Here is a 27,755-nt window from a genome sequence, read left to right on the forward strand (position 1 = left end):
TTTTATCTCAAAAAATATAATAATTTAGAAATTACCCGGTGTGTGCTTCCCTCCAATATGCACAAAATCTAGAGATGGTTCAATTTTGCGAATGAACTTGTAATTGATCGGTTCTGTTTCGTCCAAATACGTCTAGGGTACGTTTGCGTAGTGAGAAGTGTTGAGAATGTTTATGAATAGTAGTAAAAAAGTAATGAAAAAATAATAATAAAATATTGATTAGTAGTAAAAAATAAGTAAAAAATAATGAATAGTAAAAAAATAGATAAAAAATAATAATAAAATAAAAAATAATAGTGAGAATACTCTCACTTGCCAAACATACCCGGGTGAGTTTGGATGTTGAAGTGAGTTGAGTTGAGATGATAAAATATTGATAAAATATTATTTTTTAATATTATTATTATTTTGAGATTTGAAAAAGTTGAATTGTTTATTATATTTTGTATTGAAATTTAAAAAAGTTATAATGATGAGTTGAGATGAGTTGAGAGTAATTTACTAACCAAACGCAGCCTTAGATCCAAATATTCACGGCTCAATTACGAACCAACATCCATCTACGAAATCGCCACAGTATCTCATGGCTCAGCGTGGTCTTTTATGATTTTATCTCCACTTCACCCCACACTTCGCTCGCAGATGGCTGGTACTTTTTGAATCCGTCTTGACACCCACGGCAAATTTGCTGACCGTGTGAGCGTGAGATCCACGCCCCATCCACACTCGGCTCCGCCGTTACTCCGCACCGCATCTACCCACGGTCCTCCTCCTTGGGCTCTAACATACGGCACCTTCTAAGCCTCTTCTCCAGGGCCCAAAGGATTGAAGAAATGGCTGGCGGTGCCGCTGGGGGTTTTTTAAGTCGAGCATTCGAGTCTATGGTCAAAGAATGTTCAGGAAAAAAATATCCAGACCTTCATAAGGCTATTCAGACTTATTTAGGTTGGTGTTTTCTTTTTTGTTTCTCCCCAAGATCTCCCTGTCTTTCCCTTGCTGCACCGATATAAATTGTTAGATAGAATATGCAAAATTTAAATGTATATTTAATGTCCATTTTCTTATATTTTATGTTTCTTGAGATCACGCGAAAGAGGTCAATCAGACGCAGCATCCTGATTCCACTGACACAAATCAAGCAGCATCCTTACCTGGAGATGGCAGGTCTATATCTCTTTATATTTCATCTGCTGCTTTTGTCTTTGTTTTGAATTTTACTGCTACAAATCAAGCGACTAAGATTTTTTTTTTTTTTTTTTTGCTGTGGATCAAATCACACTACTCTGAACACGACCTTTTGGTTATCAGATTCGACGTAGATCCATTGTATTTCCACTTTCTTTGTGCTGTATGACATGCTTTTAATCTCCCCTGGACTGTCTTAAGGATATGCTACTGAATCGATACCCTCAGATGGAGTTGGAGTCATGATTTGCTTTATTTGACCTAAATTGATGGATTCTAATACTAAATTCTGACCATTTTTGGTTTTAGTTCCCTTGAAACCGATGGTGGAGCTGAAAAGACTGGAGGAGAACCTGGTCGCCCACATACTGCAGAGGAGTTAGAGCCTGTGGGCAGAACTGGAACTATTACCACTGTCTTATCTAGAGCTGGGAACACCCTTGAAGGAGCTCAGGCAGAACTTGTTCTGAATCCACTTCGACTTGCATTTGAGACTAAGAATTTGAAAATCATAGAACCTGCTTTGGATTGTCTTCATGTATGTTCTTTCTCTCATTGTTGTAATGTAATCTTTTAGATGCTGTATAGACTAGGGGTTCTGCCTGCCTTACGCAGACAGGTAGCCACCCTCCCCACACCCCGTCCCTACCTGGGCGGGTTGACACCACCACCACCTAGTCACCCCTGTCAAACAGCAGAAAATAGCAAAAAATAAAAGAGAATTAGCCATCCAATTCAAAATTTCAACATCAAACCTAAAAATTAAACACTAAACCACAAAAAATCTCCTGACCAAAAAAAATTACATTTGGGACCCATGGCAGTGGTCATGGGTCTCAAATACGATGCATACGAGAGTGAGGGAAACGAGAAGAAAGAAGAAAAGGGAAGAAGAAGAAGAAGAGGAGGAGGAGGAGGAGAAGGAATGGGGACGTGAGAAGAAAGAAGAAGAGAGGAGAGAGAGAGGAAGAAGGAGAAACGAGACTAGAGAGACAAAAAAAAATAAGAAGAATGAGTATAGTTTTTTTGGGTAGTGGACGTAGCGGGCTGGGCATATTTGGGTGACCCGCCGCCCAACCCTAGTATAGATTGTGGCTCAAGGAAAGAACAACCCCCCCTTGAATGCAAATTAAATAATATGATATTTTTGTTTGATATGCATATTAATCATCAACTTGTTCTGTTATTGTTTTTTGAGCGCAGAAACTCATTGCATATGATCATTTAGAGGGTGATCCTGGTTTAGATGGTGGTAGAAATGCCCCACTGTTTACAGACATTCTGAACATGATTTGCGGTTGTTTTGACAATTCATCGTCTGATAGGTATTGCTTTTGCATATTGGTTACTTTCTGCCTCTATGTTTCCCGTTCTGCCCATTTATTTTTAAGGAACAATGTGCAGCACCGTTTTGCAAGTGTTGAAGGTACTTCTTACTGCTGTGGCATCCTCAAAGTTTAGAGGTATGTTGTTAAGGGTAGAAAAGGGTGTTTCTTATGGTAATTCATTTAAACTGAGTCTATTATTTCTGCTCATGTATATGTTGGCTATATCCTTTTTTATTGTGGAAGAGTGGACTCATTGTTGCTTTGGAGTATTGTGCGTCTTGAGATGTGATTGAGGAGTTTTTTAGTACAAAATGGTGCTTCGAACTACACTGAATGTGATATCACTCAGATTCTTGGCTAGTGATGAGTTGGGTTATAGCTTTTAATCATCATAGAAGTTGTTCTGATATGAAATGATAGAGATATGGAACATAAAGAATTGAAAAGGAAAAGAAAAGAGAGGTAAAGTCTAATTTACAATGGTGATGTGTTTGAACTGTGAGACATGATCTAATGAGTTAGCTTTTCATTATTCTTGATCAGTTGGTTGGGTTGGGGTACTATGAGTGAATTTCTTCACAATGAGAAAGGCAACTAGTTTATATGCCACTGATGCACTAGTCCTTTTTTCCCCTTACCGGTTTTCTATTTTACCTTTATAAATTTTAAACCTCTCTATCTTTAGTCACATAATGTGTTTCTTGAAATGGGGTATGCACCATTAATTAGTAATGCCCATAGGGAGCATTTGATGCTATGCGTACACATAGTAAATTTTTATGTTTCAAGTTTTATTGTGTGAAACGAAGATTACTTACCCAAAGGAATTAAAAAAAATGATGTCATTCAAAAGATTAAGTTTTCATATGCTCATTGGATGTAATCATTATAGGTGGCTTGCACACCCACCCATGACTTAGAATTGGTACCAAGCATCATGATATGACCAACATATAAGCATTCATGACATGCACTAATTCACCATTTCTTTTATCATAAGTTTCATATCATTACTTGTTAAAAAAAAGTTTCATATCATAAGCACTTATAAAAAAAAAAAAAAAAGGTTTCATATCATAAGCTTTTTCATAATATTCATAACATGGACATGGTGATAAATCTCATAACTTTCATATTAAAACTTTGATATAGTTCTCATAATGCAAATATAATTTTTGATAATTGATAAGAGATTTTATTATCAAGAATATGCATAGCCCAAGTATACATAAAGTATACAAGAGAAAATACCTACATACACTCAAGAAACTAAAAAAAGACTAAAACAAATCGAGAAAATCATCTTCATTCAATACAAGAGCCTTAGCCCACAAACTCAAAAGTATTAAAGAAAAACTCCCTAAGTTCCCCCATCAAGCGTTCTCCGACTTCGAAACATCTGCCATTCCTCTCCAGCCATAAGGACCACATCAAACACAAGGGGATCATCTTCCAAATGGCAGCAACACGATGTCTTCCCTCAAAACCTTTCCAACAAACAAGAAAATCCACCACTTGCTTAGACATCACCCAAGTAATTCCCGTCCTACCAAAAATCTCATTCCACAAAATCTTGGCCACCTCACAATGAAGTTAACCATCTTTTTCACACATAAAGCACAAATCTACTACACAAAGTCCACGCTTTCTTAAGTTATTCGTGATCAGAATTTTTCCAAGAGATACCAACCAACAGAAAAATGCCACCTTACTAGGCACCTTAACTTTCCAAATGCATTTCCAGGGGTAATCACTAACATAATGGCAGGTTATTACCTTATAAAAGGAACTAACCGAAAATCTGGAATTTCCTTCATGAACCCACAACAAGCTATCCTCCCTTCCTTGAACAATCTTTAAATCATATAATCTTCCAAAAAAATATGAGACTACATTCACTTCCCAGTCATGCACATCTCTCACAAATTCAACATTCCATTGAGGATTATTATTCAAGAAAGAAAGAGAATCAACCACTGAAACATTTTGATCCCTAGCAATACTAAAAAGGGAAGGAAAAACATTCTTGAGGGCTGAATCCCCACACCATATATCATGCCAAAAATGTATCCTTGTCCCATCCCCCACCTTAAATATAATATGTTTGACAAACTGCCCCCAACCCATCCTAATGGACTTCCAGAAACCCACCCCATACGCTCCTCTAACTTCATTAGAGCACCAACAACCCTGACAATCTCCCATATTTAACATCAACAACATTCTTCCATAATGCATCCCTCTCACCATGATATCTCCATAACCATTTCCCAAGAAGGGCTTTGTTAAAGAGCCTCAAATTCTGCACCCCCCAAACCTCCACACGAAATTGGTTGACACACCTTATTGCAACTTACCAAGTGAAACCTTTTTTCCTCCCATTTACCTCCCCACAAGAAATTCCTATAAATTCTCTCAATTCTATTTGCCACCCTTGCCAGCATAGGAAAAAGAGAAAGGAAATAAGTGGGAGGATTAGATAACGTACTCTTTATCAAAGTAATTCGTCCCCCTTTAGACAACTATAACTTTTTCCAACCAACCAGCCTTCTCTCGATCTTCTTGATCACCCCATTCCATATCAAAACAGATTTATGAGAAGCACCCAAAGGAAAACCAAGATACTTCAAAGGCAGCAAGAGATCTTACACTCCAAAATATTAGCCAAATTTGAAATATTGGATCGGAGCCCACTGGAACAAGTTGTTTAAGTTAATTCTGAGACCCGAAACTGTTTCAAAACATAACAACAAGGCTCTCAAAGAATGAAGATGTTCTTGATTGGTCTCACAAAAAATTAAAGTATCATCAGTAAAAGAAGATGCGATCCATTTTGGGGAATGGCATCCCGGTTGGGTTTTTTAATAGTTCATGTGGCTTGAGTTAACTATTAAAAAAAGGAAATCCCAACTAACATGGGCGTATGCCTTTTACATGTCCAATTTGATTAATATTCTAGATTCATCTAATCTAATTCTGATATCCAAACATTCATTGGCAATTAAGACCATGTCAAGAATTTGTCTCCCCCTCACAAAGGCATTTTGAGATTTCGAGATAATTTTACCCAACACCACACCCATGCGAGTAGCTAGCACCTTACAAATAATCTTGTACACCCCATTTACCAAATTAATAGGCCGAAAATCCTGCATTTCCACAGCCCCTACCTTTTTAGGAATTAGTGCAATAAAAGTAGCATTAAAATTTTTCTCGAATTTCATAAATGAATAAAATTCAAGAAAAATTTTCATAATATCTTCCTGCACTATGTCCCGACAAGCTCGGAAGAAAGCCATTGAAAAACCATCCGGGCCCAGAGCCTTATCTCTTGCCATTCCTGTAACCACATCAAGAACTTCATCATCTTCAAAAGCTCTCTAACCATTCTGCACTTACCTGGTCAATGGAATAAAAAAACAGCCCATCAAGCTTAGGTCTCCATGAAAAGTCGTCCCTGAACAACTTCTCATAGAAATTGACAATATGTTCCTAGATGGCCTCTTGATTTGATAGGATGTTATCACCATTGTGAAGTACCTCAATAGCATTATTTCTTCGATGAGAGTTCGTCATTTGGTAAAAAAAAATTGTACACTTGTCACCTTCCTTCAACCAAAGGACCCGAGATTTCTACCTCCAAGAAATTTCCTCCATTAAAGTGATCTTATCTAATTCATCACCTTTTTTTCTCTACAATTCCTCATCGGATATGTCCCCCAACAGCTCCCTATCCTCCAAACTCTGCAATTGTTGCAGCAAAAGCTTCCTCTTATTTATAGTGATCTCAAACTCCTCCACATTCCATTTCTTCAAATATTGTTTTAATGCTTTGAGTTTACCAGCCAAAACAAAGCTTGGAGTACTTGAAAAAAGAATATGAAGACCACCACAACCTCACCCTATCCACAAAACCCTCTTCCTCCAACCACATATTTTCAAATTAAAATACCCATGCCCTCTAATTATGCCCCCACAATCCAACATAATGGGGTAACAGTCAGAACACATTCTTGAAAACCTCTTCTGGCTCAAATCAGGAAAACAAGCTTCCCAAGAAGCCAAAATCAGAAATTTGTCCAGCCTCGATCATGCCCTTCCATTGGACCATGTAAAATCTCCCACCTGCCATTGGTAAATCAATCAAATCTAGTTCAAAAATCAGATCTGAAAAAGCAGTCATAGCATAAGAGAAATGAGTATCCCCCCACACGCTTGCTAGGAAACCTTGTAATGTTGAAATCCCCTCCAAAACACCAAAGAACATCCCAACAATAGCTAACACCCGCCATTTCATCCCATAAAATTCTCCTACTATTATCCACATTAAGGCCATAAACCCCCACAATAGCCAATTTGAATCCATCAACCACACTTTTAAAACGACAAGCCACCAAAAATTCTCCCACATAATGATCTAGTAGCTCCACTACCCTCCTATCCTAGATAACAATAATACCACCCGAAGGCCCGGAGATGTTTTCTATATTATTGGCAACCCTATGCTTGCCTTTATCTCTAAAGGCACTTCCTCCCCTAGCATTATAATTAATGGAGCACGACAATCTCTTTAATTCTCACTCCTTTTTTGAAGCGGATCTAGCCAAAGATGGTTAACCAACCACAATTGCTATAAGAAGTGTTCTAAATTGTTCCTTAAAATTGTTGCAAGAAATTCCCAGGCAATCCTTGATTTCATCCACTTTAGTCAACATCCAATCTGAGGGTTTATTAGGCCATTTAGTTTCAAGAGGGGTGAAACACAATGGATCAAGATCCATTTCGTCTAATTCCATAAACTCCCTTGACTCACTTGCCTTAGAATCTTCCCCCCACCAAGAACCATATGCAAATCGAAGTTATTGAACTGGGTACTAGGGACCCCAAAATCATACTCCTTGATGGACCTAGAAGCATTAACTCTCAGCTCCACTTCACCAACCTCATCCTCCACATCCACGCCCTCTAACACCTGCTCAGTACCCCATAGCATAACTGTGAAGAAGATAGTAACTTCACCGACCCTTCTCTACCCTTGTTGTGATGAAAATCTCCCTTTAAAACCTTAGGATCAAAGGAAGCGAAGTGAGACTCACCACCTGAGTACCCCCAGAAGAGTCGTCAACCGCCGTCGACCCTTTCTGTGATGAAGACGCATCCATCTGAGCCTCCTCGCTAGTCATATTCATCTATGTAAATGGAGAGTCGTCGTTGGTGAACTCAACGTCAGAAGACCTCTCAAAGGTTCGCATGCCGTCAATGACCCTGTCTATGATGTCGAAGCACCCGTCGGAAGACTCGGAACCACTGGACCCTTGGGCTAAGCCTCAACTCCTATCAGGCTTTTGGAACCCTGCTTCCCACGAAATGGCTTAGCCCTCCATTGAACAGGCCTGCTTATTGGGCCTCTAGCCAACCCATCTCCCTTATTAGCATTAGAACCCCTAGGTCCGATTTGCGTCCCCATCACCCCTTTACCACTTCATTGTCCACTAATGTTTGGCCCAGGCCCATAAGCAAGCCCAACCCCCCATCAACTTTATTTAACAATGAACCCAACCTCTCCTTCCATCCAATCAACTATGCCCTTACGTGCCAAAGAGACCGTTCAACTTCTTCAAATTTTTGTAGCGCCATGGAAGGCCAACCTTCTGACCCACCATCAAGCTAATTCCTCCGCGAGGCAACACTCATACCATCGTTCCTTTTACTAACATCCAACCCTGGCTCATCCTTCCTAATATTGCCATTTCCATTATTCTAGTGAGAACTAGAAACCTCATACTCTGGATTCATCAATGTCGATATGTAAGAAGCTTCACAAGGGGGGATATCACCTTTGAATGATGTATCTGATATCACCTTCTTACCTCTAGAATCCCGAACAACACCGCCTTTGTTTGGAGCAACTATGTTTTTAGAAATAGAAACAGAGGACCTAGAATCAACCATCTCTCTCATTATCCTCACAAAACCTGCCCAACCACACCCTTTCCTCTCTTCTGAAATCATAATGATACCATTCCCCATAACAGTGCCAAACTCAATCAACTTCACAAACCTACCATACGCAATATGACACTTTTGAACCAAAAGAACTCTATTTCCCTCCCTTCTAGTATGGTAAGATTCCATTCTACCCAATGACCTCAAACAATCCTCCACCACCTTTGCCATGCAAACAACCATTCCTTCACTGAGATAAAGGGACTTTGACAACTTCCTACTCTTCTTAGTAATACAAAAAAAGTTGCCACCTTTCCTACTAAACACGAACCTCTTAGCTTCTATCCGAAAACTACGATCCATCTTCATCTAACTAAAGATTTAACCAAAAGAAAGAAAAGAAGTTGAAACAGAGAAAACAAGGAAAGATTAAGGATTATCCCCAGCGAGAAGCGTCGGGAATGGAAGACAAAAGGTCATACCATTCATCCTGAAGCCACCTAAAGAAAGTTGCTTAGACAAAGAAAAATTTGCAAATATAATTACGACATAATAAATAGCACATGCATGACATTAAATCATTTGCAAACTTGGCTTGCATAACATTTCATGTGTTAGGTGCATATCAACTCCATTGTAAGGTATCATACACTTTATGGGGTGAATTCTTTAGGCGGGTAAGATTTACTTTGGTGATGCCTAGAAGAGTTGTGGATCTTTATTACTCATGGAAAGGATTGAGTGGAAGTCTGCGGATAATAGCAGTATGAAAGATGATTCGTCATGCGCCTCATTTGCTGCCTTTGGAAGGAAAGGAACGAAAGAATTGAGAGGACCGTGAAACGGACATTTGTGGAGCTCAAAATTATTTCTATCAATATTCTTCTATATGGACTATCTCTATAGACTTTAATGGGCAAAATCTACATGACTTCGTTTTATCTATTATTTCCAATTGATAGGTGTTACGCTTGTATACTCCCTGTCTACTTGGGTTACGCTTTTTGTGCTTATTAATAAATCTTACTTAAAAAAAGTCACATCATAGGTGCATACTACTAACAATTTTTCTCTTAGCCTCATAGTTCTACTCCCCTTCAGCAACCTAAGGAAAACATTCATTGTTATTATATTACTACCCTAGCAACTCTAATATTAGTCCTATACATGCTTTTTATCATAAGAGTGGATCTGATTTCCTTGCCATATGATTCTTTTGCATGGTTGATCACATTATGACTCATGTTTAATAGTGCTACTCTGCACTTTGTGCAAATGCATTTTTTGGGTGTACTAAGATTAAATTACCTTAGAGCCAACAGGTCAGATCTGGTGTTTGCCCAATATAAACTTTTTTGGGCCTTAAAATTGGTTTGTGTGTGTGTGTGCAAACTGTAACCAGCTTAGTGTGGGCGAAGTTTTCATTAATTTTTTTTAACTCTGAAGTGTTTTTCATACTTAGGGATTATGAATAACTGTAAAGATGAGTCATTGGGGGTTGAAATCAGGGGATAAAATTCCAGAACAGTCACTCAAGATAGGCCAAACGGCAACCCCATAGGACTGTCACAGTGCCACAGTGGTCCCTATTTCTCTTTTCTAACTTCTAATGTGCACAGGCCAACTCTAGCCTTCTAGCCATGGCATAATGTATGCATAAGCAAGTGAAATAATATGATATTTATCATATTTTCATAAACATGCTTTTAGAAACAAAGTTGCAAAGAAATCAGTTATTTTCGCAATAAACAGAATGTGTAGAACTTGTATGCTAAAACAACTTTGTTTCTATGATCAGCCTATCACATATCTATCATGGCTTAGTTGACTTTTGTTGATTAGGGCTTTGTTGCTTAGTGTGCATACAAATATATAGCTTTTTGTCAATGACTTTATATTTGCTTGTTTTGCTAGCTAGGTGTTTTCTCTTGTATACATCCAGTGTACTTCGCTACGCCTGTTGATATTAATAAAGTTTTACTTATCAAAATAAATATTTGCTTGTTTCTTTTTTTTTTCTTCTACTTTTTTTTTTGTTATGTTTGCAATTGAAAAGTAATTACTTGTTGTTATACTTGTCTCAATTACAGTACATGGGGAACCTTTGCTGGGTGTTATCAGAGTATGCTACAATATTGCTCTTAACAGGTACTCTTTGGGTTTGTCCCTTGGGTTGCTGATATAAACAAGATGTATAGCAAGGGTATGTTGATATAATCTCTTTGGGTTTGTATTTTGAATGTCTAGCAAGAGTCCTGTGAACCAAGCAACATCAAAGGCAATGTTGACACAGATGATGAGCATCATATTCAGGAGAATGGAAACTGACCCGGTATGGAAACTATATTCCTTTGTTCTAAATGTATTTATCAATTTTCATATAAAAATATTATCATATATACACCTTGTGTACTTGATGATACCTATCCATTCATTAATAAATTATACTTAACCTTAGCAAAAATAAAAATAAAAAATTGACTAGCAAAATCTTGTATGTATGCTAGAAAGTTTCTATTGTCTGACAGGGAATTCAGATCTGCTCTTCAGCTGGTTCTGCTGGAGAATCAGAGGCTGTTACAGTGGAGAATTCAAACACGAACGTTGATGAGGCATCCTTGGCAGATCAATATGAGAAAGGAATGACTTTAGGAGAGGCACTGAACCAGGTCAAAGGGTCCTCTCTTGCGTCTGTCGAGGAACTCCCTAATCTTACAGGCAATGTCGATATCAAGGTGCTTGTTTCTCTATTAAACATATGTTCATCAATTCTCTTCTAGTTACTCAAGTTCAAGTTCTTTGGTTTGCCACCGCTTAATATGTTCCCAACCTTTCTGACACGACCAATACTGAGTGTTATGATTATCAAGTATTCTTTGTGGTTTATTCTGGCCCTAATATTGTACTTTTATGTTGTATAGAGTTTAGAAGCAGTCCTTGACAAAGCTGTGCATCTTGAAGATGGTAAAACAATAACACGGTATGACATCGTATATATTCTAGTTTGAACATTCTACATTTTTACTTAGGATGATAATTGCAGTGCATTTATTTTCTTTGCTCAAAACTGTAACTTTGAACTCTACTAAGAGGGATTGACCTGGAGAGCATGAACGTAGTACAACGTGATGCTTTATTGGTATTCCGCACCCTTTGCAAGGTTTGTTTTCTCAATATACTCTCCACAATGTTGTCAAGATTTTTGAGCTTCCTTTACTTATAAAAAAATGAAGCTTCCTTTGTAACTCCTTGAAGTATAATGTCTGTAGATGGGAATGAAGGAAGACAATGATGATGTTACAACAAAGACAAGAATCTTGTCTCTTGAGCTTCTACAGGTCAATTTTATGAATTTATGTGCTTTCCTGTGCTTACTTTAATTGGCCAATGAAGCTAATGCACTAGATTTTTATCCAACTTTTATTCTTTATTTTTTTCTGTTTAGATTGTTATCCATCTTGGGGTGGCATATCAATATTATTTCATAACTATAATTTTTGCAATCCGGGTGGCTAAGGACCTGCTGAATTGTATAAAAGCAGCATAGTTACTTACTATTTTTCGATCAGTTTAGAATGGTGGTGATGTCCACTGGAGTTTTAATTAACCCATGAATATTTGACTTAGGGTGGTGGAATCATCTGTGAGTATTAAGTGTAAAACTTTCTGGATTTGCCTAGGTCTCATGCTTGGTCTCAACAAGGACATTCTGGAAAAAAAGATGTAAGGGAGAATAACAAACATTGTAAGAGGCAACGCATCTAATACCACCTTTTCATCTGTGACATCGAAATTTTACTGCTACTATTGTTGAGTAGGAATATTGAAGCTATAATAAGTTCTCCCAAGCACAACTTCAATAACAGACGTTTGTTTTGGAGAACTTCAAGAAATAACATGCTAGAACATCATAGAGATGATGTAAACAAGTCCATGCTGATTATTCCAATCTCCTATTTTTCCATACAATCTTGGCTTTTAGGAATTTAGGTATGGATAGGCTAGGCTTAAGCTTGAGTTTTGATGGTCAGATTGTTTTATTTTTAGATAGTTCTTATATTTAATACTTCAGACAAATGTAGTTTTTAGACTCTATCCTCCTAGAAAATCTTGAGTCTTTATCCTTCCATGTGTTCCCCCAAGTTGGTCCTACTTTCCCGTAAAGGAGTATTTTGATAAATATGGTGCTTTCAAGTTTCAAGGGTAAGATTTTTTTCTGGATGGCAGCCTTGTAGAAGATTTTAGCATTTGATAATTTGAGAAAGAGAAGTGGTTTGAGAGATGGAGATTTGTTTTGGTGTTTAAAAGATATTTGGGATGCAAATTGGGGAAGTTCACTTTCTCTCCGTATACCTTAATGACAGGTGATATGCTCCGGTGACTTTTGCCAGAATCAGTACCCTCAGTTGTTTACTGCTTAGTTATTACTTGTCAACATGGACGGGTTTCTAAAAACATTTATTGATATTAACAAAGGTGTTTGTTTTATCGTTGGAGGGGGGAAAAAGCTTTTGTATTATTGAGAGGAGTAGGAAGGTTACAAAGGAGATGGTGCTAAGCCATGCTAGTGTACGTTGGTTTGCAAACACGATGGAAGAATGTTCATTATCGAAGGGAAGGAGAGAATTCTGCAAGATGGATCACGATGGTAACAAGGCACTTTTTGCTTATTGGTGTTCTAATGCTTTTGGGCGTTATCTAGAACTAACAGATTACGGTGGTAGTGGGTGGTGAGGCCTTCTTCTAGCGATCTCGGAAGGATTGAAAGGAAAATGGTGGAAAAATTTGTCTCTGGAGATAAAACATGCTCTATCCATGCATGTCATCCCAACAGACAAGGTTCAAGCTTTGTCTTTATGTCTAGACAGGGTGGTAGACAAGGGGAAGGAGAAGGGGAAGCAAATCAAGTCGTATGCGAGGCAGCAATGGGTGACGCAAGGAAACTGGTGTTGGTGTCGCGTAGTATGGGCCACTCATCGGCGTTGCAGCAAAGTGGAAAGGACAAAAAGGGAAGTGCAGCAGGGGGGTATTGTTGCAAAGAAGCATGGTCTGAGGCAGTCTATTGTACCAAAAACTAAATCCAGACTCTACATAAAAGAGGATGGTGGTAGTTTGTCCAACTTCGGCTTGGTAGAAAGAAAGGAGCAGGGGGTCCTAAAATGTTTGAAAGAGGAACTGAGATGTTGAAGAACGCTATAGAACTTTAGAAGGCCTTATATGTAAAGTGGACATGGGCTTGGGCTTGGGCCAAGGTAAACACAATAATGGTTTGGATAGTAAAAATAGGGTTGAATACCAATGGGTCGAAGGTCATTAGGCCCGATAAAGGCAAAGCTAAAATTGGAATGGGCCGGATGCTTTCAACCCGTTTACCCAAGATGAAATGGATACTCAAACGGGTCGGGCTTGCTTCCTTCAAAAGGCGTTCCCCACAACAGTGAACGTGATGCCGGAACAACCACGGCTAGGGGTGACACATAATTTTGCACCGGGAACATCTAGGCTTGTAATTTATATCCCTCTAGTTTAATTTCCAGGACTTTCTTGCCCTCTTCTCTTCTATCTCTCCCCCTCTCACATTTGGTGTATTTGTTGTATACCCCTTATGCTTCGATTATGCATTCCTTTTCTTTTTTTTTTTTTGTCAATAAATATTATCTAGTAAAGGTAATGTGACTATGGTGGACTCGAAACACTTAGAGATCTAAACTCTTTGTTTTGAAGCTGGATGGAAGTTCCATGGTCATCACTAAGAGGAGTTGGAAGTTCATGAAAACAGTGAGGCTAGGGATGTCAACCCAAATCACTAGAGGACTATCTGAAGGGTGAAAAAAAGGACTTCTACACCACTGCACAGGAGGGAGCTAGAAGCTTCATTGTGCAGAGATGCTCCAATGCCTGTGGTCGGTACATGGCATTAGTGGAGTATGGAAACAGTGGCAGATGTAACTTCATCTTTATCTCGGAAGCAATGGATGGTATGGGATGGGGGAAGATGGCAACTGTACTAAGAGAGGGTGTTCGTAATAGAGGACGGTCATTTATGAGGCCAATGGCAGTGGTGAACCACTCGAAATCACGTTCGTACAAGGATGCCCTCACATAGCCCGACAACTACGGTGCCGGTACGAGTGCAAAAAAGGGGTAGAGGGCATGGAGTGGAGGCGGCCCAAGGAGGAGCTACAACAAGCCACAAACTCAGTTATGGCCATGGGGAGGAACATCGTACTTAGAGGTAAATTCGGTCCAATCAGGTCGGTTCGGAGGGGGTTTTGGGGATTAGACTTAACTGAACCCCTTCAGTCCAGGATTTTCCCACCCTCGACCGGACCGAACACCCATAGGGACTGGATTGGACTAGACTGGTAGTTATCAATCCGGTTGGTCCGGCCCAAATTTTTTTCATCTTTTTTGTTTTTTTTTGCAAATAAATTAATAAAAAATATATTTAAATTACTAATCTTAAAATTGAGTTATTAATGTGAATTATGTAACTTATTCATTAAAAAAAATATTTAACTATAATTATATGTATGTTGATAGTTACTACTTACTAACTTAAAAAGGTAAGTTAATAAAAAATTCGGTTTGGTCCGAAAATTCTTCAGCCCTAATCGTACAACTCACACATCAAGTGCTCAATGGCAAGGAGATGGTGGCGGGCCTGCTGTCGGTTTGGCAGAGAATGGCATGCACATTTCACTTTTGGAAATGAAGATACAGCTGGGGCAATTGCAAGAGAAAGTGGATTGTCTTATACGGTTGTTGAGGAGAAGAGGGAAATGGACTTGGGCCTTGGAGTGGAAAGAGAACTAGGCAAGTGGATTGGGCATGTATTGACAGATGGGCTACCGAGTTCCTTCCTAGTAGATAAGGTTGGCTACTCCAACAAGCCTTATCTCCTAGGAAAGAAAGTGATGCTTTATAAAGGAATGTGGTCGAAGTTAAATTTGGCAACATTAGAGGAGGCTGGATCTCTGAAGTGCGTGGATCGTATGGTGTGGGTGTATGGAAATCTATTAGGAACGGCTAGGAGGATTTTATTCGTAATTTCAGATTCGTGGCGACGTGTGGAACAAGGGTCAGATTTTGGGTTGATGTTTGGTGTGGTGTTGTTGTTCTCAAGTTGGCCTTTCCTTCTCTTTTCAGAATTGCATTGCATAAGGAAGCCTTTGTTGTTGATTACATGGACTCTTCGAATGGTCTGCTGCAATGGAATGTATCATTTATCATATCAATTCAAGATTGGGAAGTGGAAGACATTTCTAACTTTTACAACACCTTGTACACATTGAATTTGGAGTGCGGTGTGGAGGACAAACTGTTGTGGATACACCCCAGGAACAAGAATTTCTTAGTTAGATCTTTGTAAAATGCTTTGTCTACCCATCCCTATGCTGCTTTCCCTTGGAAGTGCATTTGGAACTGCAAAGCGCCTCTAAAAGTTTCATTCTTTGGTTGGCTGGCCTCTCACGGGAAACTTTTGACCATAGACAAGCTAAGGAAGTGTGGCTATTTCATAATGGATTGGCGCTTCATGTGCAAAAAGAATGGCGAATCGACGGACCATCTACTTCTCCACTTTGATCTAGCAAAGGCTCTATGGGATGAAATCTTTGAAAGGCTGGACATTGCGTGGGTCATGCCAAGGAGGGTGGCAGATCTTTTGGCTTGTTGGTGCTGCATACGGGGAAATCGCCAAGTAGCAAAGGTTTGGAAGATGGTACCCCTCTGTCTTATGTGGTGTATATGGAATGAGAGGAATGGAAGGTGTTTGGAAATAGAGAATGCTCATTGGGGGGATTGGAGACCTATTTTTCTCTTTATTACTTTGGGCTTATGCTATTGTATTAGAGGGAGTAAATTTTAATGACACGTATGCTTCTTTCTTTGTTTGAGTAGTAATTAGGTATTTTTCTCTTGTATACCACCTATGTACTTGGCCTATGCCTAATTATGAGGATCAATAAGTTTTCTTACTTACATAAAAAAAAAACGTCTAGGCTTGTATTCGATTCTATTTTGTTGTACTAGCGAAGGAAACTAAGGACGTTTCTCAGAAGGGGATGTTGACGCCAAATTGTGAACCATCAAGGGGGTCAATGTACAGTGGGGTGGCACAAAAACTTGCGCTAGAGTTCTTTGGGTCGACTTTCGTTACACTTGCTACTAAGGTGACACTCCCGGTATCGAAAACCAATACTTTAGCCCATTTAATGTGATATGTCAATGAGAGAGTGGAAGAGTCGTTGGGAGGGTTAGAGCACTATAGGGCAGCACAGAAACTTGCGCCGAAGACATCTGGGTTGATGTCCAATCTTTTTGCCACGAAGTTGACTATACCAGCACCGGAAAATGATAAATTAGGTTAGAAACAACTATTTGTTGACTTTGAGAGTGCAAAAACAGTGGGGGAAACTCTACATACTGTGAAGGAGGCAAAATGGAAGGAACTTTGGTCTTATTTGAGTCTAACAAGGGAGGGGTGAAGCAACAGTTGATGGAAATGGTGGTTGAAGGGAGGGAAGACGCAGGGAGGGGCAGGACAACAAATGGTGGAAGAACCTATTCCCCTAAACTTGTTTCATCCTTGTGTGTTAGATTAGGTAATTCAAAAAGTTATGGAGATTAAGCATTGTGTAGGGATCACATGCGAGGGTTTCGAAGATGAATTTATGACATTACTCACAACTATAGAGGCTAGATATGCACACACCAGATCTGATCCATATCTCAATTCAGCTAAAATAGGGGGGGAGAGAGACAGAGAACTAAAGAGGCTTACTTTGGCAATAAATTAAGGTAGGGGAGAGGAGCTCTAACCGGGGGTGTTTCAAGCGAAGGGCAAAGATGGCATCTTTATGAAACCAAAAATTATATCATGGAATGTAAGAGGGCCGAATGCCAGTAAGAAGTGGCTCCAAATTAGAAACTTACTTTGTCACTGGAAGGGTGATATTATTTGTTTACAGGAGACCAAGCTAGAACATATTACAAGAGAACTATTTCGAAACTTATGGAGATGTCAACATGTTGGTTGGTCATACTTGCCATCTAAAGGGGCATCCAGTGGTGTTTTAGTTATGTATGATGTATGATAAAAGGGTGGTGGAGATGTTGGAGGAATGTGGGAGAATTTACTTGTAAGAATATAGAAGACTGATTCCAGTGGGCATTTGTTGGGGTATATGGCCTTAATATTGATTCAGAAAGAAGGTTATTGTGGGAAGAGTTGGCGGGTCTGCTTAGCTGGTGGAAGTTACCAAGTTGTATGGGGGATGACTTCAATGTAACTCGCTTTCCGAGCGAAAGGACGGGTGTGTCACACCTTAATCCCACCATGAGGGATTATTCTGACTTCATTTTCAAATTTGAGCTTATGGACATTCCATTAATTTGAGGTACGTTCACATGGTCCAACAACGGAGAACACCCACCATCTTGGTCGAGGATTGATAGGTTTTTGATAACTACAGATTGGGAGTAACATTTTCCAGATGTAGTTCAAAAAAGATAACCCAAGTTATACTCTGATCATTTCCCTATCATCCTAGATTGTGGAGACATCCAAGGGGGCAGAAGGTATTTTAAACTTGATAATATGTGCGCCAAATCTAACAATTGTGTAGACAGGATTAGACAATGGTGGTCGTCTTACTATTCCAGGCTCCCCAAGCTTCATAATGGTAAAAAAAGTTAAAAGCGCTGAAAAAGTATCCAAAATGATGGAATGAAAAAAATTTTAGAAACGTGGCCCAACGGAGATGCTCTCTCTTGGAGGAGCTACTGTGTCTGAAAGGCATGGAGGAGGGAAGAACACTCTCTTAGGCCTCGTTTGGATTCGAAGATGGGTTGAGATGAGTTGAGATGAGTTGAGATGAGTTTTAAACAGTAGTGAGATGAGTTGAGATGAGTTGAGATAAGTTGAGATGAGTTGAGATGATTTATGAATAGTAGTGAGATGAGTTGAGATAATTTATAAGTTGTTGTAATTTATTTATGAATTGATATGGTTTTAACTTTATATTAAATGTTTTTTATAAATTATTGATAAAGAAGTATTAAATAAATTATTAATTACCCATATACTTTTTTTTTTTTTAATGAAATGAATAATAAAAATGTTTGGATTACAATAGTCTTTTCTAATGAAAATACAACAAAATTTCCATAATAAATTTAATCATTTACTCAAAAATCCCAATTGTAATTAGCCGCAAAAAACACGTTAAATAATATTAATATATTATAAAATAATTTGTTCAAATAGCTGTGCTTAAATTCATTTCCCATATTCACCGTAGTAATATGGGAAATTTTTCCAACCTCTAATTTTCAACTATAGTCAATGATAATCAATTAGGAAAATAACATCATTAAATTATAAAATCAATCCTTGTAAATTTGTGTACGATAAAATTTACATATCGACCAATTATTTATGAAACTAAATTTACGTATATAGCTTATAATATTAGCAACCATATTTCTAAATAAATTTGCTACAAACTTCCCTATGTATATAAATTATTGCTTATATATTGCCATACCAAAATAACATTTGCAATACATTTGAATCTCTAACTACACCCTTATATAGTCTCAATAATGTCAATATTTATCAATATAAGTCAATGACCACTCCTAGCTTCCCACATACGTTTGGCAATGTCATCCCTAATTGCAGCCATAGCTCGGGCTGATTCGACGGTCATGTCAGGATGATTTCCTGAAACAGCGGCGTCGCTATATGCACGACCGCTTGGACTGAGCTCCATATCTCTCCACTCCTCGAACAACCAGTCATTCGGGCTCGTCATTCTAATAAAATTGTGTAACGTACAACATGCAATGATCAGATCCCCTTGCCTCCCAACTTTATAACCAGGCATGAGTCTTAGAATTCTAAATCGTGATTTCAAGACCCCAAATGTACGTTCTATTACGTTACGAATACATGAATGACGATGATTAAAATAATCTTTATACCCCCTAAATCCCCGCTGACCCTGACGGTCACTTCTATGATATCTCTCTCTAGGGTAAGGGGGCATAAATCCTCGAGTACATGGATACGCCGAATCGACTAGATAATAATGACCTGTCAACCATTAACATTATGAGATAATCAGGCCCCAAGCAACGAAATGAGGCTTTTTAAAAACAACAGATATAAAGACCCAATATAATCAGACAAAAATAATTGTGGCTGTCGAACTGAGTTACCATCGAGAGGCATTGGAAATGCGTTGCGGCCCTGAGACAATGCATCGATGAATACACGTGCATCATGCGAGCTCCCCTCCCAACCAGTGTACAGGAATGTGAATTTCATGTCCAAGTCACATACACACAATACGTTTTGGGCAACTTTGCCATGCCGGTTGCGATATGCCTCACGCACCTCTGTAGGTACAACAGCGTCGATCATGGTCCCATCAATTGCACCAATGCATCCCTGCGAACGAGTAAGCGGACATGATACATACGAATACATACGGTTTAAGTAATTTACAAAACAATTATCCAATATGTACAGAATTATATTTTATTATCTACTATAAACAACTTACCTCAAACCAAGGATAATTTCTCGGATTGGCTGCGATTGTTGGGTGCACCCCGGATGTGTGACTTGGGTAAATAAGATGTGTCCCCAGCCTACACAGGGCCTTCATAACGTTCCTCACATGGGCATTAACAGTTTCTGTTGAATGTTGAAAGCGCTGCCCCACAATCCGTTGTTCGTCTCCAGCTGCCACTACAGATGTGAACATGCCTATTTGTTCCTCGACGGTCAACCCTTTTCTAGTATCCTTCAAAAAACTATTTGAACGTAACAAGCTGCATAATGCGCGGAAGGCATCAACCTCAAGTCGAAATAACTCGCGACAATTTATTGGATTCCCATTCAAAACTTCCAAAATATATTGATGTCCCCGTAATCCGATATTGTGTTGTGGCTGTCTAAGCTGTTGTTGTGCTTCTCTACCAGCCCTCACAAGAAATGCGAGTGTCTCAAGATCCTCAGTTGCAAGGTCATCTTCACTACTATCAGTCAAACACACATTAGGGAACGTATCATCTGAATCTCGATTCACGTTCATCGAGTACCTTCCTGCTGACCAATTCCCATTGTGCACAGTGGGTTAATTCGTACTATTTTATCTTTACAACAATTGTAAATAATCTGTCACAAGTTAACAAAATAATAAGGCGGTACTACGATAATCATATAATATATTAAACATGTCCAATATAATCATACAGAACCCGAACAGAGCCTAAAACAGGTCCTCCATAATCCGTCCTCATTTCAATCAAATTACAACAAATCAAACAAACAACCCCGCATTGGAAAATGAGGCTGTTTATAAACTCATCAACGAAATACAAATAGTCTCACTTCTACATAAAGGGTGACAATGCCATAGAAAATATAGCCTAAGAATTAAAACCCCGCCTACTTTAACAATGACGGGCCCAAGAGTCCCTCCTTGCAGCATCCAAGGACAAGAAAAACTGTCGCATCTCTGGGTTCAGTAATTCCTTAATTGCGCGAACAAGTTGGGATGGATCCAACGGAGGGGAAAGCTCGCTTAGCAACGTCGCACAATGACTAATCGGATCATACCCCGCATTGGTCCCCTCACTAGGCTCTGACTCTTTGCTGCGCTTCGATGATGCCACAGCTTCTGCATCCTCATATCGTTTATGCCTCGCTCTCTGCGTCAGTTTAACCTCCTCGACGGCCTCAGAAAGCTGCACCTCAAAATCGCTCTTCTTTCTTGGCTTCGGCCTACGTGATGACCCAGTCACGGCATCCACTGCAGGTGACCCGATCCCCATCAAGTCAATAAAGTCATCATTGCCAATGGGCAATCCCTGTCGATGGCCTAGTGCGGGAGGCACTCGAGCTCGCATCTCCTCATCCAGGCGCCGCTCGTCGTCGCTATCTGCGGGTAGCTGTGTTGATGCGTGTTGCATAGTCCCGTATGCAACGGACGCGCCAAATATGGTGCATAGCTCCTCGTACTTTGGCAGCCAAAAGTACGAAACCTCCCCCATTTCGATTTAACCTAACAATTATAGAAGAAACATACGCAGTTAATAATCAAACCTCGAGTGCTCAAACAACAAATTTGAAGGGTGCAATAAAGATGGTTAACTTTAATTAAAATTTTACCCTAATGGCATTCTCCCAGCACTCGTCACTCGCGACAACTGTCTTTGTGTCGGGATCCCAGCCCATACCAGTTTGGCTCAACAAATCGGTAAACAAGCGCTGCATCCCCTTCAACCTCGTCAATTTTCCACGGACCTGGTTCCCGTCAAACACTTTCTTCCCAACAGCAGTGAGTCGCTGTGCATAAACTCCATGCTCTCTAAACGTTATCTTTCCGCCCTTTAATCTACCTTGAAGCGCGTCCTGGTAGAGCATGTCGATGAATATCTCCTCCATGGCATCGCCCCAAAGCACATTATCCCGGCTCGTATCTTCGGGGTCCTCCATTTGAAATAGCTAAAATGGTAATATAAGGAAAAAAGAAAAAAGGTTTTGCATGTCAACTACGCTACGTTATATGCGTTAATATGAGTAACGAGCCGGAATTACAAATGACCCATACCTGTTGATACGGCCGATGTGTAGCAGATGAGCGTAAGGAGTATCGCTATGGGAACATGGATGACGTAAGTTTATTAATCTCCATGAAACTTTGTTATATATAAATACACAACAGTTGTAGGAGAAAAACTGAAACTCAAAACACTACACTACCACATTCAACCACATGCATACCAAAACCCAAACCCCCAACCACAGTAGTAACCTTTTTCCTATTCTGACATGTGACTGCCGCCCATGGATTTAAGTTGTATAATAATGATAGACACACAGTTTTTTGTATGTCACAGTCGATACAGAACAATGAGTATATTTGAAAGTTTTTTCACTGATTATATGCAATGTTGTTAATTGGAATGGAGTCTAATTATATGCAAGCAGGAACTATTCGTATAAAACGATAAAAGGCTAGCTGAATTTAGCCAAAAGGATACACAAAATATTTTCTTAGGCATTGACATGGTTTAACGTCATACTATGTTTAAGCCCATCAACTTGAAAAGTACTTTTTTAAAATTATCTTTGCGGGCCAAGTTGTTGTATATAAATAAAGATATATATATATTCTTTTAATTATCAAGGATAATTCATTAAGTACTTATCAAGGATAATTCATCAACTTGAAAAGTACTTTTTTAAAATTATTCTTTTAAGTAAAAGGAAGACTTGGAATCTATTGAAGCAATCCACATGATGAACTCTCCTTACGAAGTCAACTCTTGATATATAATTTTCTTCCTATTTAATTAGTAATCCGGCAACAAATTAAAGCTTAGGAATGAAATTAAAGATCAGAGAGTGAAATTATTAGAATTAGTACCCACCACCTTTCACACAATGACTAATGTGTATGTGGCAATAATTTACGGAATGGATAATAGAGCTTTTCAAACCTTTTTGTTATCCATAAGCCATAAGGGGATCATTCAACTATAAAGTGCTATAGTGTGTTAAAATTAAAATATATATATGTTAGAAACTGATTATTTTGTATATTTCCTGGTTTTTCCTTCCAACAACAATACTAGAAGAGAGGAAACACAGAATTTATTACATATCATAAAATAAAATGAGGCCCCAAGCAAACTAATGTTTCAACTATAAAATACATGCAAATGCAAAAATCTCCCCACATTACCTCAAACTACTCCATGAAAGTAAAATACATCCAAATGCAAAAATCAAAACCACATGAATACACGTCATGCGCAGATTTGAGAAAGAAAAATTAAAACCCCATTCCCACATTCAACCACATGCATAGCAAAACCAAAACCCCAAAACCAGAACAAGAATCAAGACAACAACTAACAAGCTGAAATGAGGACCCAAGCAAACTATGCCATTCAAGTATGCAAATGCACTCAATGAACCATATTATGCACGGCAGTAGCAGGAAGAAGAAAGAAAAATTAAACCACATGCATACCAAAACCAAAAACCACATGCATACCAAAACCAAAAATCCAAAAAACAAAACAATAATCACTTTTACAACTAACCTATGAAATGAGGCCCCAAGCAAACTAATGTTTCAACCATAAAATACATGCAAATGCAAAAATCTCCCCACATTACAGCCAACAATAATCTAGAACTAAAATCCATGCAAATGCAAAAATCTGTCCAAACCCCATGCATCGAGTAGCATATTTGACAAAGAAAAAATAAAACCCCATTCCCACTGTCAACCACATGCATACCAAAACCAAAACCCCAAAAACAGATCAATATTCACTTCTACAACTAACCTATGAAATGAGGCCCCAAACAAACTAATGTTTCAACTATAAAATACAAGCAATTGCAAAAATGTCCTCAATATGGTGCACGGCTGTAGTTAGTTACAAAACAAAAAACTAACACCCCATTCCCACATTCAACCACATGCATACCAAAACCAAAACTCCCAACAAATCAATTATAGTCACTTTCACAACAAACCTATGAAATGAGGCCCCAAGGAAACTACTCCATTCAACTAAAATACATGGGGCAGCAAAAAACTCCCCACATTATGCACGGCAGAGATTAGATTTTAAACTTGAAAAATTAACACCCCATTCCCACATTCAACCACATGCATAGCAAAACCAAAACCCCAAAACCAGAACAAGAATCAAGACAACAACTAACAAGCTGAAATGAGGACCCAAGCAAACTATGCCATTCAAGTATGCAAATGCACTCAATGAACCATATTATGCACGGCAGTAGCAGGAAGAAGAAAGAAAAATTAAAACACCCCATTCCCACATTCAACCACATGCATACCAAAACCAAAACCCCAAAAAACAAAACAATAATCACTTTTACAACTAACCTATGAAATGAGGCCCCTTTGCAAACTCCATTCAACTAAAAAACATGCAAATGGAAAAAGCTCCCCACATTATGCATGAATCTCCCCACACAATGCACGGCAAATTTGTAAACAATTCACAAAAGCATAAGTTGAGGAAGCCCTACTTAAAGATAATGATAAGTCGTATGAATGGGGCCCCAACCAAACTACCACATTCAGCCCATGCAAACCCAAAAATAAAACCACAACCATGGCAACCATAAACATATGCAGCCATGATTATGCATTGATATCCACATTCACGTATGCATCGACCAATCATGCAAATTAACAAAATAACATCTAAAGAAATGAAATGGGTAAACAACATAAAAATTTTCTAAACACCTTACCATACATCACTGAAAATTATAATAACATTTTAATTTAACTGTCGTGGTCATGAGCACATCAATGATAATATGGATATACATTTATCTCGGTCAATAACCACAACAATAATAAATTTAAGGAGAAATTCATCTCCACACTAGAGTAATGCCAACTGATTTAACATGCCCATGCATTTCTAACAGCTTAAAATGATTTGAGATGAGATTCACATACTTGGAAGGATCGTGTTCTTGGAGCCGTGATGGTGAAAGAAATACCCCGTAGGTGGTTATGGTGGAATCGACTTCTTGAGGTCGGGTGTTTGCAGATTTTGTGCGTTGTGGGTTTCATTTGTGAAGGGGATTTATGAATTTCTCATGTAAGGGGCTCTGACAATATTCCCTAAATCTACACTGTACAAGGCGAATCTAAAATCAAAACCCTAGAACTGATTTAACACAGCCTTTGGGTCAGGGGGCAGGGGAATCTCTGTCATGGAAGGGGGACGTGATTGTGTACGGTTACCTTGTAATAGATGAAACCCAAATCGATTGGTGGGGATGGTATCTCTCACGCGACTGAGCTCCCTGGGTTGCCTCAGACCGTCGGTCTTAAGATGCTTCCACCTCGGGTTGCCTTCGAACTGGTGCGTTTGGGAGATCGCAGATGAGATGCCCCCTCGCCCATGCCGTGAAGTGGTCTGAAATGGTGAGGTATGGCGTCGATGATGGCAGGAGATGGGTCTGCCCAGAGTGAGGAGCTTCGCCTGGAGATGAATGGTGCGTGAAGAGGTGGGTGAGGGCCTTCGAGCTCTGCGTGGAGTTGATGGGTTTGTGAAGGGCATGGGTGAAGGGGTGGGTGAGAGGGCCTTGCAAATTAACACCCGTGTAATGGAAACAGTAAAAAGCAAAAAGCAACGGTCAAAACTCCATATTTGTCTTATATGAGAGAATCTCTTGTGAGGTGTGGTTTGACAGACCACTTTTCCCGTACGAACTCAGTTTGAAATTGGATGAAGTAACCTTCGAATCCAAACAAGGCCTTAATCCAAGAGAATTCACAAGAGTCATGTAGTCAGGGAACTCGAAAGAGCGACATTGATGGAGGAGATCTCTTGGAAGCAAAAATGAATGACACTATGGCTTAAGGAGGGAGATAAGTGCACGAAGTTCTTCCATCAGGTGGCTAATTCACATAGGAGGAACAATGCTATTGAGATGTCAATGGTAGATAGAGGAGTTTCCTCGGACCAATTAGCCATCAAGAACCACATCATACATTACTACAAGCACCTCCTCTCTGAACAGTATGCATGGAGACCGAAAATTGATGGATTAACATTTGCATTATTAGACCAACAAGGTTCAAGGTGGCTCAAGAGGCCCTTCAAAGAAGATGAAGTGTGCAAAGTAATCCGTGGCATGGCTGGCAATAAGTCTCCAAGCCCTGACAGTTTTACCATGGGATTCTTCCAAGTTTGTTGGGAAGTCATCAAGGGTGACCTTATGAGGGTGTTTTAAAGAGTTTCATGCTAATGAAAGGTTTGAAAAAAGTCTAAACGCTATTTTTTTAGCCCTCATTCTAAAAAGATGGGGTCCATGCATGTTAGAGACTATCGCCCATTAGCCTGGTGAATAGAGTGTACAACATAGGGGTGATACCCGCATGGTGCAGGGCGGCGTGGACCCTTACCCGCACCTCGCCCTGCACCGTGCGGGGCACCCCTCCTCAGTGCCAAGGGGCGGGGTCATCCCCCCCCCCGCGCCCCAGCTGCCCACCCCTAGTACAAGATACTTTCAAAAGTTTTAGCGAATAGATTGAATACGGTGATGGAGAAGTTAATTTTGAAGCCTCAAAAAATGCATTTGTCAAAGGTAGACCTTCTAGATTCAGTTTTAAAAATTTTATTTGCATTTCAAAAACCTCTTTCTCTCTCCTAAAAATTTTCTCTTCGTACATTTCTTCTTTCTTTGTTTTTATTACTGGTTGGTTGTGGTGTGTCAATGACTACATCTCTTTGTGGAGATTTGTGCATTAGTCCAGTTTGAGTTACTGTGTTGGTTTTCATGGGGCTGTGCAGAGAGGTAGTTATTGAACATAAAGTATTTGAGTTCAAAAAGGAGAATGAAAGGTGGTGGAGAATCACAACAAGTGGTCGCCGTGGGGTGAAATACATTTCTTTGGATCATGAAGCTCTGGGGTGGTTGGGTTTAATGGTAAAGGAATGTGCAGAGTCATTAGGTTCTTCAGAGTTCCTAAGAACTCATAGAAAAGGAAATAATGTGTTAATGGTGAGGAGAGAATGCAATAACAATGGCAGTTTTATCTTCATCTCAGAGTTTGGTCATGAAAAGATGAGAGGGCTGCTAGTGGTGCCGGAAGGAAGGAAGGAAGGGGGAGGGGTGGAGGAATTTTGGACTTACATTGAAGGAGCTTAGTCCTCCTCCCTCTGTTTCGAGTGTGAGAAATAGAGTAGCTAAAGGTGGTGGTGTTTCGAAGATTGACGGTGGTGCTCCATCGTGGAGGGCAGCTAGTGCACTGTCGTACAATGAGTTGCTCCAAGCACAGCAGGTACAGCGTGCCGTGAGTGCTGTGTGCCAGGTTTGAACAGTACAGAGATCATGCAACAACGAGGTGGAGATGGTTATGTACTGTTGGGGTCAAAGGAGGAAAATATCTTAAGAGTGCTAGGTGACATGGAGAAAAAAGTGGGGACGTTATTAGATGAAATGGACTGGCTGAAACACAGCGTTAAGGGTAAGGAGATGCTGAGTTTGGGCATGGGCTGTGATGCAGGCTTTACTGAAGGGAGGGATTTGGGCCATGGTTTGGGCCAGAGGGTTATGGACGTAGGAAGAGGCCAGGTGGAGCAATCTGTCTCGACATGCTTAGAGATGGGCCCTGCTTTGGGCCAGGTTGTAGGCCCAAAGAGAGGCTGGAGGGCAAAACAGTCGTAACCCAAGATTTCAGCCCAGGGGCCGAGTTGTCTTCC

General features: G+C 39.5%; 2 protein-coding genes across 3 annotated transcripts in view; one reads left to right on the top strand and one right to left on the bottom strand.

Moving 5' to 3' along the window:
- The first annotated feature begins 600 nt into the window (after positions 1–600).
- The window catches only part of LOC109000952 (brefeldin A-inhibited guanine nucleotide-exchange protein 5), an 85,834-nt gene continuing 58,679 nt past the window's right edge, over positions 601–27,755 (top strand). The window contains exons 1-11 of one of the 2 annotated variants that reach the window (XM_018978025.2): positions 601–945; positions 1,083–1,164; positions 1,495–1,723; positions 2,389–2,510; positions 2,590–2,648; positions 10,550–10,607; positions 10,707–10,791; positions 10,997–11,194; positions 11,381–11,439; positions 11,550–11,619; positions 11,729–11,797. In XM_018978025.2, coding sequence (XP_018833570.2) covers positions 834–945; positions 1,083–1,164; positions 1,495–1,723; positions 2,389–2,510; positions 2,590–2,648; positions 10,550–10,607; positions 10,707–10,791; positions 10,997–11,194; positions 11,381–11,439; positions 11,550–11,619; positions 11,729–11,797 — 1,143 coding nt within the window. In that variant the 5' untranslated portion in view covers positions 601–833. Of the gene's footprint in view, positions 946–1,082; positions 1,165–1,494; positions 1,724–2,388; positions 2,511–2,589; positions 2,649–10,549; positions 10,608–10,706; positions 10,792–10,987; positions 11,195–11,380; positions 11,440–11,549; positions 11,620–11,728; positions 11,798–27,755 lie in introns of both variants that reach the window. The other variant, XM_018978024.2, reaches the window with a different exon arrangement.
- LOC118349263 (putative nuclease HARBI1) lies at positions 19,067–19,973 on the bottom strand. The gene is made up of 2 exons (XM_035693172.1): positions 19,686–19,973; positions 19,067–19,560 (listed from the first exon to the last, which is right to left on the bottom strand). The coding sequence occupies exons 1-2, from the start codon at positions 19,954–19,956 to the stop codon at positions 19,091–19,093; spliced, it is 741 nt and encodes a 246-aa protein (XP_035549065.1). The 5' UTR covers positions 19,957–19,973; the 3' UTR covers positions 19,067–19,090.

The sequence above is a fragment of the Juglans regia genome, chromosome 8, assembly GCF_001411555.2.
Source record: "Juglans regia cultivar Chandler chromosome 8, Walnut 2.0, whole genome shotgun sequence".
NCBI classification, from domain to species: domain Eukaryota; kingdom Viridiplantae; phylum Streptophyta; class Magnoliopsida; order Fagales; family Juglandaceae; genus Juglans; species Juglans regia.